This window comes from Mustela nivalis (assembly GCF_964662115.1).
Source record: "Mustela nivalis genome assembly, chromosome: 16".
Classification (NCBI taxonomy): Eukaryota; Metazoa; Chordata; class Mammalia; order Carnivora; family Mustelidae; genus Mustela; species Mustela nivalis.
Genome location: NC_139035.1, coordinates 43,836,366 through 43,850,795, shown reverse-complemented (window position 1 = coordinate 43,850,795; position 14,430 = coordinate 43,836,366). Strand labels below are relative to the sequence as shown.

Below are 14,430 nucleotides of genomic sequence, written 5' to 3'. Positions count from 1 at the left end.
CTCTGCTCAGCAGAGCGCCCCATGCGGGACTCGATCCCAGGACCCTGGGATCATGACCTGAGCCGAAGGCAGAGGCTTAATCCACTGAGCCACCCAGGCGCCCCAAATAAAATTATTTTTTAAAAGAGTTTTGTTTTGATCATGGCCAGTTTGAAATGTGTCGACATCCATGTGGAGAAGCCGGAGAATGGAATCTGAAGCTCCCAGGAGAGGTCAGCCTGGAGTTCAGACATGGACGTCATGTGCAGGAGGTCAAGATCACCTAGATTAGGCTGGAAAAAAAGACACAGTGGGACTGAGCTCAGATATAGGTTAACGTTCAGAGGAGGAAGAGGAGCAGGGAAAGCAAGAGAGCACCATCATGGAAGCTTAAAGAAAAGTCCTGTCCATATCCTAGGGCTGCTGTAGCAAAACACCATAGACAGGGGCCGGTGGTGGGGGGCGGCAGGGGCGGATGCATGAACAACATAATTTGCTCCTAGGTCTAGAGGCTAGAAGGCCATGATCAAGGAGTTGACAGAGTTGGTGCCTTTTGAGGGTTGAGAGGGAGAATCTGTTCCATGCTTCTTCTCCCTTCTGGTAGTTTGCTGGAAATGGCTCACATTTCTTGACTTGCCAGGTGCATTACCCCAATCTCTGCCTTCATGTTACATGGTGTCCTCCTTGTGTGTTCATGTGTCATCATTCATGTGTGTCTGTGTCCATATAAGGACACGATCATCCTGGGTTGGACCCATCCTAATGACTTCATCTTAACTTTGGAAGACCCTGTTTCCAAATAAGGTCACGTTCGCAAGTACTGAGGGATTAGGACTAAAACATCTTTTAGGAGGACACAGTTTGACCCACCACAGTCAAAGGATTGGACTTGGTAAACTCTTGGGGATCTTGATAAGGGCTGTTTGTTGTTGTTGTTGTCGTTTTCTTCAATAGGCCCATGCCCATGGTGGTGTTTGAACTCATGACCCTGAGATCAAGAGTCTGATGCCCTATCCACTGCGCCAGCCAGGTGCCCAGACAAGGTTGTTTTGAATGACTAGTGGGGACAAAGTTCACACTGAAGGCCACTGAAGAGAGAAGAGGTGCTGAGAAAGTTAGAGACCATAACCATAGGTGACTGTTGGAGAAACTTTGCAGTAGTGGTACAGAAAGTTGAAGGGGCATGAACCTGGGAGAGTATTTAAATTTTCTTAAATTTTAATTATTTAAAGAATTATTTATTTTATTTTATTTTTAAAATATTTTATTTAGGGGCGCCTGGGTGGCTCAGTGGGTTAAAGCCTCTGCCTTTGGCTCAGGTCATGATCCCAGGTTCCTGGGATTGAGCCTCCCATCGGGCTTTCTGCTTAGCAGGGAGCCTGCTTCCTCCTCTCTCTCTGCCTGCCTCTCTGCCTGCTTGTCATCTCTGTCTGTCAAATAAATAAATAAAATCTTTAAAAAATATATTTTATTTATTTATTTGAGAGGGAAAGAGAGAGAGCATGAGAGGAGAGAGGTCAGTGGGAGAAGCAGACTCCTTGCAGAGCACGGAGCCTGATGTAGGACTCGGTCCTGGGACTCCATGATCATGACCTGAGCCAAAGGCAGTTGCTTAAACAACTGAGCCACCCAGGGGCCCAAGAATTATTTATTTAAGAGAGAGAGAGAGAGAGAGCATGGGGTGAGGGGCAAAGGGAGAGGGAGAGAGAGAGAGTCTCAAGCAGACTCCCCACTAAGCATGGAACCCGATACCAGGCTTGATCTAAAGACCCTGAGATCACCACCTGAGCCAAAATTAAGAGTCGGACACTTAACTGACTGTGCCATCCAGGTACCCCAAGATTTTTTAATTTTTAAGACAGGTGATACTAACTCTGCATGTGAGTGCTCTAGAAGCCTGAGAGAGAAAATCATACATTACAGGAAAGGGGCTAAGGGAGGCCAGAAGTCCTTTGGTAGACATGAAGGGGTGGGATCCAGGAGGCTGCTCTTCTTGTCATGGGACTGAAGGCAGAGTAGTGGGTCCAAAGGTAGGTAGATTGGTGGGCTTAGTGGTGGAAAGATGAGGTTGTTTATGTTCAATTGTATCTGGTTTTCCAATGAAGCGTGAGGTGTGATCTGAAGCTGAGAATGTGTGTTCATGGGAATGCTGGCAGTTGGAAGAATGAGCGTTGTGAAGCTGTCTTGGAGTGTAGGAGAAACAAAGCTACGTCAACCGCTGCAGGAGTGGCTGGCACTGATGAGATTTGTCATCACAAACACAAAGCAAGTCAGTGGACACGGTTGAGTGCCTCCACAATGATTAACTCTAAGTGTGTAGACTCAGAATAAATGGGTAGTTGGGTTTAACCAGGGTTGGGGTTTTGACAGAGAAAAGCAAGCGTGTGAACAGTCTTTGCAAGGGGACCGCAGAATGCACGCTGGGTGAGGAGGGAAGTGGAGGAGGGTTTCTGGAGGTTGGCAAGTTGCCAAGAAGGATCCCAGCGCAGTGGGTTGCAAAGATGGGAGGTGGGAGCCACCCAAAGTGTGGAATACCTAGAAATAAGATTTTGGAGGTGGTACTGACTCAAAAAAATGATGTCAAAAGCGATATACTCTTTATATCAGGCATGCAAAATCTTTAAAAATAAACATAATTAACTGAGGTTTAAATCTTCTCTTTTGCCAAAGTCCCAGCCAGCTTGCCAGTCCAAGGACTTCTTGTTTTCACCCTCAGGCCTGCAGTCATGGCAACACCTTGTTATCTCCGTGTCCAGAACTACCCTCTGTTTGCTTTCTACTTGATAGCAGGCTCGAGGAGGCTGGTTTACACTTTTCCTTTTGGGACTGATAATGCAAAGTCACGTATTCCTATAGTTTTTGATACTTTATGATTGTGGGGTTTTTTCCCCCTTTAGAACAACTTCCAAGGTGAGGAAAATAAAATTATGTATTCAATGACTAGATGGGGAAGGGGAGGCTCATTCAAGAAAGATTTAAGAAATGTTTTTCAGGGGCATGTGGTGTTAATGACAAAGTTGAGAGTGGAAAGCAAAAGGCTTTAGCCATGAGGAAGATGATAGTTATAAATTATGAATACTCTCCCATTCATTCAACAAACTATTGGTCACCTGTTGTGTGCAAGTCAATATGTTAGGTCAGGGGTTCCTAAACTTTTTGGTCTCAGGATCGCTTTTACACTCTTAAAAATTATTGACGACCCCAAGGAACTTTTGTTTCTGAGTATTGTATCTATTCAGAGTGTTACTGTTTAAGAACTCAAAGCTGAGGAATTTTAAGTATTTATTAAAAATAATAAAGCAGGCTGTGCGCCTGGGTGGCTCAGTGGGTTAAGCCGCTGCCTTCGGCTCAGGTCATGATCTCAGGGTCCTGGGATGGAGTCCCGCATCGGGCTCTCTGCTCAGCAGGGAGCCTGCTTCCTCCTCTCTCTCTCTCTCTGCCTGCCTCTCTGCCTACTTGTGATCTTTCTCTGTCAAATAAATAAATAAAATCTTTAAAAAAATAATAATAATAAAGTGGGGCACCTGGGTGGCTCAGTGGGATAAGCCTCTGTTTTCCGCTAAGGTCATGGTCTCAGGGTCCTGGGATTGAGCCCTGCAGTGGGGTGTGTGTGTGTGTGGGGGGGTGTCTGCTCAGCAGGGAGCCTGCTTCCCCTTCTCCCTCTCCCTGCCTCTCTGCCTACTTGTGATCTCTCTGTCAAATAAATAAATAAAATCTTAAAAAAATAATAAACCCACTACATGTTAACATACTTTTAATGAAAAATTATTTTTCAAAACAAAAACTTATAGCAAAAGAGTGACTTTTAATGTCTTTATTGTCTGGCTTTTAAAAGAAACAACTCCAATCTCCTATCTGTTTTTGCATTCCACCTGTTGTTGCCAGTTCACTTATCATGTGTCCTCTAGAAGATACGTGCCCACTGCACACTCGTGAGAAAGTGAGACCTAAAAAGGAAAATAACAGCTCTGTATTATTCTGAACATGTTTTTGGCCTTTTAGGGCCCTCTGAAAGGTCCTTCAAATGGGATCCCTGGGGGGGGGGCTCAGATAATATTTTGGGACCCACTGGGCTAGGTGTTGGGATACAGCCCTCAAGGAGCTGAGACCAGCAGGTAAGGACATAACAGGTATATATAGCGTAGCGTGTTAAGTCCTCACATAGTATATAATAACAGAATTCTAACTGGGAAGGTCGACAAAGGCTTCAAGAAGGAGCTGACATTTGAGATACACCTTGAAGCATGAGTACTTGCATAACAAGGAAGAAGAGGGCTTTTTCAGCTGAGAAACAGCGGGGGTAAAGGCAGGAAACAAGACCAGTGTTCTAGAGGATGCGTGCATGAAGGGAAGTTAGAACGAGAAGGCTGGTAAGGTATAGTGGGCAGACAGGGTGTATCGAGCCTTTACTGTGTAGCAATAGGAAATAACTGTTAGCCCATAAATAATAGAGACTAGCTGATGTTTATGCTCCTACCCTATCCAGGTGTTAGAATTAGTGCTCTCTCCAGCATGTTGAAAGAGGAATTATTAGCCTCACTTGACAACCAAGAAACAGGCTTTATGTATTTAATTGGCATGCTTGGATTTCTTTTCTGTTATTAAGCGGACTCCTTTTAATATGTTTTTCTGAAGTTCTTAGGATTGAAAATTAGATATTTCCAGAGATATGAATAAGATAATAAGGGGTAAACCATAGAGACTGAGAACTTTTCAGATTCCTAGAAGGAAGCAGCTGTTCTTTGAACAGACCCACTGAAGCAGGAAGAGCCACTGGCTTCCTCCTGGCTCCCCAAAGATCTTTCTTCTGTCCCTAAGTACTCAAAACTGCCATACTTCCTCTGCGATAGATATTTGACTTCAGAGGTGTCGATGAAAAACTTTTAGTAGAAATAAAGAAATGAGTTAAGACCAGCTCACAACAGAGAATCAAATATAGCAATTAAAATAATCAGACAAAATTTTTTCAGAGGATAATGGCCGGTGCGTCCCTCTTCGCCCGTTGTATTCTGCGGTTCTGGGGGGCTCAGGATACAAATAGGGCTTGAATGTGTTGCCTGCTGGGAAGCATTTGAGAGTCAACTATTCTGGGGCCTATGTTTCTTTCCTCCTCTGCAACTTCGGTTTGCCTCTCTGAAAGGGGACAGTCTGATAGGGACACCGCCTGAGAAACAGCTTTCACATCTTCGTGGGGGATGTTTGTGGGTTAGATACTGAGTTCTACGTCCTAGGCAAAGCTAAATAGTGATTCAGAAACCCCAAACCCGAAGGGGCAGGAATGCATACGAATGACTCGTTTTTCACTTTAGGTTTTGCACTCTTATTATTCACTCCGAATTATTAGTGTCTTAACACGAGACATGTACTTACACAGTATTGCCAATTTCTATTATACTAAGATCTCCCGCGGATGATCTCCTTAGCACTCAACATTACAGGAACCCCGATATATGCAAGTCAAAAGCAACTGTATACCCTAGGGTGTGTATTAGGCCCTTGAAAGGGCTTCTGGGAATTTTCTTGTCATCTCGGAACGTCCCCTTTCGCCCAGAAGGCAGAGCCGGGCGGGGGGACGCCGCCGAGGCGGAGCGGTCTCCTAGGAGACCACCGGGGAACGAGTGCGCACGCGTAAAGCCTCGGCCCGGCTGATGCAACCTCCGGCGCGTGGTCTGGGTCCGCCGAGAGTAAGGAAGCCGACAGGGAGCCGCGCGGGACCAATCAGCGGCCGCTCGCAGGAGTCCGGAAAGGCCCGCCCGCCGGGGCTCTGCGAGTGACGTTGGGCGACGCGGAGCTGGTGGCGTAGCCAGCCGCTATCCTTCCCTTCGTCCTCTTTCCGGTAGGTGTCCTGCTCCGCGCTGGCCCCGCGGCCATTTTGGGCTTCGCTGCCACCCTCGCCCGCCTGCCCAGCCCTTCCGGGGTTGCGCTGCCCAGGGGCTTTTTAACGGCCCGTCCCCTCTGGCCAGTCGCCGCAGTCACCGCGGGAGGGCTCTGTCTACGGTGGAGGAGCCTCGAGCGAACTAGGACACCTTCGTCCCGCCAGAATGAATGTCGCCTCCTCTGCGTCCTGCGCCTGCTGTTCCGGCCTGTGGTCCAACGCCCGCGGCCGAAGCCGCTTCCCCTTGTGGCTCTTCTCCTGGCCCGGGGATCGGCCTGGGACCCCGACTCCGCCGCGCGGCAAGGCCAAGACTGCGTAGACGTCTCCGGATAACGCCCGACCTGCAGCCCTCAGAGACTGCCCAGAACAAGGACATGGAGCCGGCAGCAGACGGATCGCGGCCGCGGCCGGGCTCCCGGTTCTGGCTGCTCTCCTTCTTTCCCCGGCGCTCGCAACCCAGACCTTCCAAATTGCCCACACCTTCTGCCCCGGAACACTCCGGGGACTCCAGACTGGCTGCTGCCCCCGAGCCCCAGGCTCGGACCGGCTACTGGATGAAGCTGCTTTCCCAGCTCTTCGCGCCACTCCCCGGCTTGCTTCAGAAGCTGCTGATCTGGAGCCAGCTTTTCGGCGGGTTGATTCCGACCAGATGGCTAGATTTTGCTGGAGGCTACAGCGCGCTCCGAGCCCTGAAGGCTCGGGAGGACCCGGACGGCCCCCCGGCGCAGAAATCTTTAAGGTCGCTGCGGCTCGACCCCTCGGACGACTCTGCCGCCAGTCCCCTCGATTGGCTGGAGGAGGGCATCCACTGGCAGTGCTCGTCCTCAGATCTAGAATTGGGACTCAAAGCCCAGGCCGGAGTTCTGCACCCCGGCATGCACGCTTTTCTGTTAGAGCCGCAGCTGTGGGGGGCAGTGGAGCTGTTGCCGAGTGGCTTCCAAGGCCATCTGTGCTCTAACCGGGAACTTGGCTCTCCGCCCGCCGGCCCTCTAAACCGGCGTTTAAGCAGTTTCAGCGTCGTCTCCTATTTGTTGAAGCCCGCCTATCTGGGCTGCCTGCCCCGGGTGGGGCTCGTCTATCAGAACGGCGTGGGAAGTGGCGAGCCTGTTGATTTCCAGACCTTCAGCGCAGAGGGCAGCTGTCGCACTGAAGACCGTGATCCTCCCTACCCGCCAAAGGCGGAGATCGCTTGCCCCTCCCGGCAGGGACGTCCGCCTCTTTCTAAAGAGGGTCTGCCAGAAATCCACCATCTTCGCACGAAACGGCTGGAGTTCCTTCAGCAGGCCACCAAGGGGCAAGCGTTACCCACCCCAGACCAAGATCATGGCTACCACAGCCTGGAGGAGGAACAGAACTTGCTCCGGATGGATCTGAAATCCGGCGGAGATAGTCCCACGCTGTGTGTTCCCTCTGTTGGATCCCTTCCCGAAACCGCCCAGGAACCCACCGAAGGAAGAATCGCATCGTTGACTACAGAGGTTCCAGTCTCTTTGGAAAAGCCGGACCCCTTGGAAGGAAGGCTGTCTGGTGAGATACCAGTGGAGAAAGAGCCTGGAGAGGACCAAAGAAGTGTTGGGGACTCCTCAGACCTAGAAAATGACCTTCCCATTTCCACCAGGCCAGCTTGTAGTAACAGACTGATAGATTACATTTTGGGGGGAACATCCAGTGACCTAGAAGTGAGTTCTGACTCCGGAGGTGAGGATTGGGATGAGGAAGCTGAGGATGATGGTTTCGATAGTGACCACTCACTCTCAGAATCAGATCTTGAACAGGACTCTGAAGGGCTTCACCTTTGGAACTCTTTCTGTAGTGTAGATCCTTATAATCCCCAGAACTTTAGGGCAACAATTCAGACTGCGGCCAGAATTGTTCCCGGAGACCCTCCTGACTCAGAGGAGGATTCGTCTGACAAGTCTGATGTGGAGAATTCTCCCCAGACTGGAAGCCTTCCCGAGTCTCCTGACCATAATTCTGGGGAGGAAGAGGACTGGGAATCTAGTGCAGATGAAGCAGAGAGTCTCAGGCTGTGGGACTCTTTCTGTCATTCCGATGACCCCTACAACCTTCTAAATTTTAAGGCTCCTTTTCAAACATCAGGGAAAACTTGGAAAGGCTGTCGTGACTCAGAGAGGCCGTCTGAGCCTACTGTGGCCATTTCTGGTCGTCACACCGTATTATCTTGTGAGGTGCAGCTGTTAGGCAGCCGAGAGAGGGAAGGTCCAGACTTGGTACCGGGTGGGGTTCTTTCTGGAGAAAGACGCAAGCGTATCAAGAAAAAAAAGGTTGGTTTCTTTTCTTCTTTTTTTAATGTGCCTGATGACTTGTACTGTTTTGTTATGGTTAAATACGCTAACATGGCTCTCCGGGAGACAGAGTAGTGCATGTTTTTGAGGAAGGACTCTAACCTTGTGTACTTGGATTAAGAAGCGACACCGCCACCCCATCCCCACCTGACATGCCCCCACTGCCTTCTTCCCTTCTATGGAACGTCGTCATTCCTCTCCAAATCGAAGTTGCTGGGTTATTGATGCTAGCAGAAAAGTGCCCTTTCCGTCTGGGTTTGTAGCTCTGGGTTTTATTCACAGGATTAACGGTGTCTTCATTCCTGTTAAGAGCCCAGTGGGATGATAGTACCAAGTAGCAAGTTTGCCATGAAAGAAGATGCTAATTTCAGTATAAAAACTTTTGACATGAAGATGATTTTGCTTGACGGTAAAAGAAAAATACAGAAAATAGTACTTCCGTTTCCTGAGAATGCAGTACTAGTTATCATTGGCCACTTACAGGTTAATAATCATCTGTAATGATGGTGGTTACCTATTTGGTTTATCTTGAGGACCTGCTTCCTGTACCTAAGCTAGTCTTAAAACTTCATGGAACATTTTACTCTTTCAACACCTTGTCAAGTTCATCTTATTTGGGGAGGTCATTAGAGTTGCTTTATTTTTTCCCTCTACTATTTATTCAGCGAAAGATGTTTTTAAAAAAAAAATTTTTTTTTTAAAGATTTTATTTATTTGACAGAGGGAGAAGCAGGCTTCCCACTGAGCAGGGCTCCATTCCAGGACCCCAGGATCATGACCTGAGCCGAAGGCAGACGCTTAACAAGACTGAGCCAACCAGGTGCCCTTCAGCGAAAGTTATTAATTGGAGAGAAATTTCCCCCAAAACACAGGGTATCTTTTACTGTAGAGGGATTTTTTAAAGTTTCATGTACACTTATTTGGAAAGAGAAAGGAGGGTAAATTATTCTTGACCTCAGATTCTGCCGCGTCAGAAAGTTTCAGGTGGATAGTGCTGTAATCTATTGGCTCCAGATGGCCGGCTTAATGCTGTGAGAGTTCTTCCTGGGTAGAAAATATCTCTACAGGTGATAACCTGTGGAATTGGTCATGTTAATAATTTAGTTCACCCTTCTGTAAGTACTGTCATGAAAGATCTTTTTATTTGTAAGGGGACCCTGACAAAATGACCTGTTTGGTGAATAGGTTTAAAAAAACCTATTAGTGAATAGGTTGAAACCTATTAGTAAACCTGTAGGTAAACCTGTTAGTGAATAGGTTAACTTGTGGCCTGATGTAACATGGAGTGATGGAATGAGCGTGTGGTGTCTGGAGGCCTGTGTTCCCTCCTGCTGAGTGGGTAGGGCCAAGAAATTTGGGAAAACAGCCAGACCTGCAAAGTAACTTGACTTCTCATGGCCTCGATTCACTCGTTTATCTGATGGGAATAATAATTATAAATGTGTGAATTATTGCATGATTTAAATGAGATGAGTGTGCAAAACTCCTAATTCATCACCTTGCCTTTAATTGGTAGCTGTTCAGGGACCTCAGGCCAGTCTCATGTTTCATTTTAGCTTGCTTATTGAGCAAAAATGGGTTGAGTCAAGTAGATATGAGACTACTGATTGTGAACAAGAAGCAACATTTATAAAAGGTTATGTCTAAAATATGGTAGAATTATTTGGCAGCCTTTGACAACAGGTGCCTGTCTTGAGGTATGTGGGACTCATGGGTAGTGCTTGATTCTTAGAATGAGAATTAAACCGCCTGTATCAGTGACATAGTGCAGATTGTGGAGCCACACTCCGGGTTTGAATCCTGATCACGACACCAGAGGGAAGTGGTGTGGTTGGAAACAAGTTAGTTAACCTTACTTTCTTTACCTATCTGACGGAGGTGGCAGTAGTACAGACCGTTTAGGGTTGGTGTGAGGATTAAAGGAGATAAAAATTGTGAAGTCCTCTGAAATGAGCCTGGCCTGTGGTAAACATAGATAAATGTTGCTGTTGTTACTTACTTTAGTGACACAGTGAGTGAGTAACTCTAGAATGCAATATCTAGTAAGATGTTACGTACCTGCTAATTGTCCTCGAGGGCATTCCATGGCCTGATGTAAAGGGAATGAAAGGAGTAGGCCACGGTGGGATTAGCTGATGTAACTGTTGAACATATTTTAAAGCAAGGATTTACTTCTGGAGTTTGCTGTGTTCGCAAGAAATTTATTTATTTGTTTATTTGAGAGAATGACAGACTCCCCGCTGAACAGGGAGCCCGATGTGGGACTCAGTCCCAGGACCCTGAGATCATACCTGAGCCGAAGGCAGACGCTTAAGTAGCTGAGCCACCCAGGTGCCCCTTGAAAAAAATTTCTATGGTAGAAATTAAGTAGGGATTAAAAGGGACTTTCATTCATTACATGAAATCCTATATTTAGTATTTACAGTATAGTAAATAAAATATAGTATTTACAATTGCATGTGTATACAGTAGTAGCAGATTGAGGAGGAATACAAAGAGGATTTTCATCTCAACTAGAATGTCTCTTCTATTAATATAACCTTAAAGATAGGTTAATTGGCTGTATTTTATTAGGTAACTTTTTCTATAGTCTGATTACAAAACTAATGAAAGAGTAACACTGTGTTTATGGTGCAGAAATTGGAAAGTACTGAAAAGTGAAATTGTATTTAAAAGGAAAAAGGAAGACTGGAAATTGGTGAAGATCTTGTAAAACTTTTGTGCTGTTCTCAAAGCGTTGACTAACGTTGACTAATAACTATTGTGAATATGTCTGAAAAAAATTTGGGTAACATTTGTCATTTTGGAAGAAGAGTGTCACAGAACGGTATTTTCCTAAGGATTTAAAAAAAAAAAAAATCCAGCACTCATAACATCAGGAAATTCTCAGTTCCTCATCTGGATTCATTTTATTAACACCAAAAGCCAAGAGGAAGGAGGTGGGATGACAGAATGGCAAGAGAGAGTCGGGAATATGTGTGTGTATGTGTGAAGGAAATCAAGATGGAGTTTGTTCACTTTTTTTTTTGGACTGAGATGCCGTCCAGTCAGAACTTCTTTTTTTCTTGTTACAGTTGAAACCGCATGTTTCTGTAAGATACTTGGATATTTGATACTCTGAAAGAATTAGCATGAAGGGTTAATAACTTCAGTGATGATTTTAAGATTGTAGAGCATGATTAAAATTAGTCTTTGTCTTTATAGGTAACCTTCCTTGAAGAAGTTACTGAGTATTATATAAGTGGTGATGAGGACCGCAAAGGACCATGGGAAGAATTTGCTCGGGATGCATTCAGGTTCCAGAAACGAATTCGAGAAACAGAAAATGCTATTGGATATTGCTTGACGTTTGAGCACAGAGAAAGAATGTTTAATAGACTCCAGGAAAGATGCTTCAAAGAACTTAATGCTTTCAAGCAATGTTAAGATGATTTGGTGGCCTCTAACTCACGCATACACTACCTCTTACTTGAGAGGTTTCTTTTAAAAACAAAAAATTGGCAGCTGTCCTTTTTTGTAGAGGATATGCAACTTGGATATAGTGACCTAGTTTAATGTATTGTTTTTTGTTTGTTTGTTTTTGTAACCGATCTCACTCAGAGATGGGCCAGGTTTGAAGGCAAGCCCTGGTAATGATGAGATGGTGTGATTCCTAATCCTCCCTTTTTTGATTCAGTTGGATGTATTTTTCAATGTCATGTGCTTGCTGAGGTGTAAAAGACCTCTTAAGGTGAAATTTTACATTTTCAAAACCTTTTTCCTTGGGAAACAATATTTATAGGGTTCAAAGCCCATTTTCCATTTTAATTTAAATTCTGTGTACCTGTCTGAAAACTTTGGGCTCTTCCCACCCAACATTCTAAAGTTAATGGGCGTTTATGTTTTCTCTCTATATTTTTTTATTTCAGTGATGTGATCCTTCTAGCTTTAACGCTAAGAAAATAATCTTGTATATGCTATGGACTTAAATTATCTTGTGTCAACTTAGTCCCTTCTAAAAATGACTTTGGGTGAACATGTATGGTGGGTTTTTATTTCTAGGTTAAATTCTACCTGAGATATTTCTGAGTACCACCACAAAACTTAGGTGTGCAGTACTTTCTGCTACCTTGGGAAAGCTGCATCTTTTTCTGCCAAATTTTAATGTCTCAACACGTTTAGCTTTTGTGCAGACTGTTTCTTGGAGAGGGCTCTGTGTATGTTATTGTCATTCCAGTTCAATGGCTCTTTGTATATTTCAACAGGCAGAATTTGTAAAAAAAATTCCAGAGAGTAATATTTGCATCATAGACATTTACTTTTTAAATTTAAAGGCTGAGAATTTTCCTAGGAAGAAACTAGGAGATTTCTCAGAGCGATTTGGTTTTGTTGTATATGCTGTCAACAGAAAACCAGTGTTATTAATCTCATGCTTCAGCACTGTCACTTTTAAAACCTGTCAGGGTGACACTATAAACTTGGAAAAGGGCACTTCTGAATTTTCCAGTTTGCAATGTAAAATACAGACTTCATCAATCTCCAAGTTTATTGTGTTCTACTGGTCGAGAAGCAATGACAAGGCCTAGACTTCCCGGAAAGGATGGTACTATAGACTTACGGTACTTAGAGACTTAACAAGAAAAAGTCCCATTTTTAGCCCAGAGTTTTCTTTTGAATTGAAGTTTTTGCAGTGGCTGGTTGTCCTTGGTGTCTTTAGTTAGCTCGACTTGGTGTGCTTCTGCTAGGCTGAGGTGTCAGTGCTGATCAGCTCCTTCCTGGTCTCTTTCCACCCCACGTGCCTCTTGTTGCAGGTAACGGAAAGCATGAGTAGAACAGGTGACCTATGTTTGAACTTGTTTCATCGTGGGAACAAATTTTTTGTTAGAAGTGCTTGCAGAATTACTACCTCAGTTTACAGTCTACCTGGTCATTATTTTATTCCTATCTGGTTTGCTCTAAGAACCGCCTCCAATAATAATACCTATATTCGTACCTAAACACGCCAGGAGTACAACAGCTTGAAAGCTGGTCAGATTGTGGCAGAGCCGGTGTACGGCGTGTGTGGTGCACCTCCAACTTTCGGGAATCCTAGGGAATGCTTTGGCAGAGTTCTGTTGTAAACTAGGAAAACAGGCTGGTTTTAAGCACCAACTGTGCCCGTTGGAAAGAAGGGATCATTTGCCTTGAAGAAAGCTTTCTGAAATTGGTACGGGCATTCTTTTGAAACCAGACTGAAGTACACTGTTCTAGTTCATGGCTGAGTCTGAAATCTAGCACCTCTGCGTATTTGAAAATAATGGGATAGCTTGGCACGTACTGGATTTTGGAAACTTGTTCCCTTGGAATCCACCCTCACTACCAAATGAGTAAAAGTTTGGTGAAGAATTCTCCCATTTACTACCCTCCTTTAAAGGAAGTGATCAGACAGTGACCGAAAGGACAGAAGGGGCTGTTTTTAAGTTGGACTGAAGGAGAATAAATTCTTGTCATTTCATCCCAATCCTAGTTGTTAGAACAAAGTTAAACTTGGAAGTTGTAATTGAACATTGTATACATTTAAAGTCTTAAAACAATGGTGCTTTAAGTATCAGTGTAGTATGTGAAAGGCTTTGTACAGACAGGTAAAATTTCCTTTTCTGAGTGTTGCAATGTGATAACAGCACCTCTCCATCTTCAACTTGAAATCAAACTCTCAGATTTTATTTTTGTATAATTTAAGGAAGGTGAATTTAGAGGACTAGAAGACTAAATTGGCTTCTACAGATCCAGTGATGTAAATGTAACCAGTTTGTTGGGATTTTATAGCTAAAATTATATTTGTGTATATAACTTTAACTAATCTGTAAATTGTAATAAATATATTTGCAATTATTAAATGTTACCTGATATTTTGGTTCAAGTTTATATTGTGTGTTTCCTAATATTTTACATTAGTTTTGGGCTTACTGAGCAGAATGTTCAGGGTTAAATCAGGTTTTCTTGTAGAAGCCCTCTAAACATAGAGGTGCCCAACAAATTGCTGTGGTTTAAAAAGGTTATGTGACATGTAAATTGCATCCTGGCTTGTTGAAGGGGAAGAGTTTTAAGGGGATAAATAGGATTGCAAACCACATTTTTAAAAAAGGTTTTATTTATTTATTTGAGATAGACAGCACAGCCCAGAGGAGAATCAGAGAGAGAGAGGGAGAAGCTGACTCCAGCCTGAGCAAGGAGCCCAACCTGGGGTGCGATCCCAGGACCCTGATCATGATCTGAACCGAAGGCAGACGCTTAACTGACCAAGCCACCCAG

General features: G+C 44.8%; 1 protein-coding gene and 1 long non-coding RNA gene across 5 annotated transcripts; one reads left to right on the top strand and one right to left on the bottom strand.

The window, feature by feature from the left end:
* Window positions 1-3,778: 3,778 nt before the first annotated feature.
* On the bottom strand, window positions 3,779-5,435 carry LOC309849484. 2 transcript variants are annotated; one of them, XR_014303722.1, is made up of 2 exons: window positions 5,350-5,435; window positions 3,779-5,036 (listed from the first exon to the last, which is right to left on the bottom strand). It is a non-coding gene; the product is annotated as an uncharacterized lncRNA (long non-coding RNA). The 2 variants fall into 2 exon arrangements; XR_014303723.1 differs by having other exon boundaries at window positions 3,779-5,039; window positions 5,350-5,425.
* On the top strand, window positions 5,255-14,043 carry PPP1R15B (protein phosphatase 1 regulatory subunit 15B). Of its 3 annotated transcripts, XR_014303721.1 has the most exons (3): window positions 5,628-8,139; window positions 8,864-8,980; window positions 11,365-14,043. XR_014303721.1 is itself a non-coding variant. In XM_082702099.1 (2 exons), exons 1-2 carry the CDS (start codon window positions 6,025-6,027, stop codon window positions 11,584-11,586), a joined length of 2,337 nt encoding a protein of 778 aa, XP_082558225.1. In that variant the 5' UTR covers window positions 5,255-6,024; the 3' UTR covers window positions 11,587-14,043. The 3 variants fall into 3 exon arrangements, 2 of the variants coding, with proteins under 2 accessions (XP_082558225.1, XP_082558226.1); XM_082702099.1 differs by lacking the exon at window positions 8,864-8,980 and having other exon boundaries at window positions 5,255-8,139; XM_082702100.1 differs by lacking the exon at window positions 8,864-8,980 and having other exon boundaries at window positions 5,647-7,381.
* The last annotated feature ends 387 nt before the right edge of the window (window positions 14,044-14,430 follow it).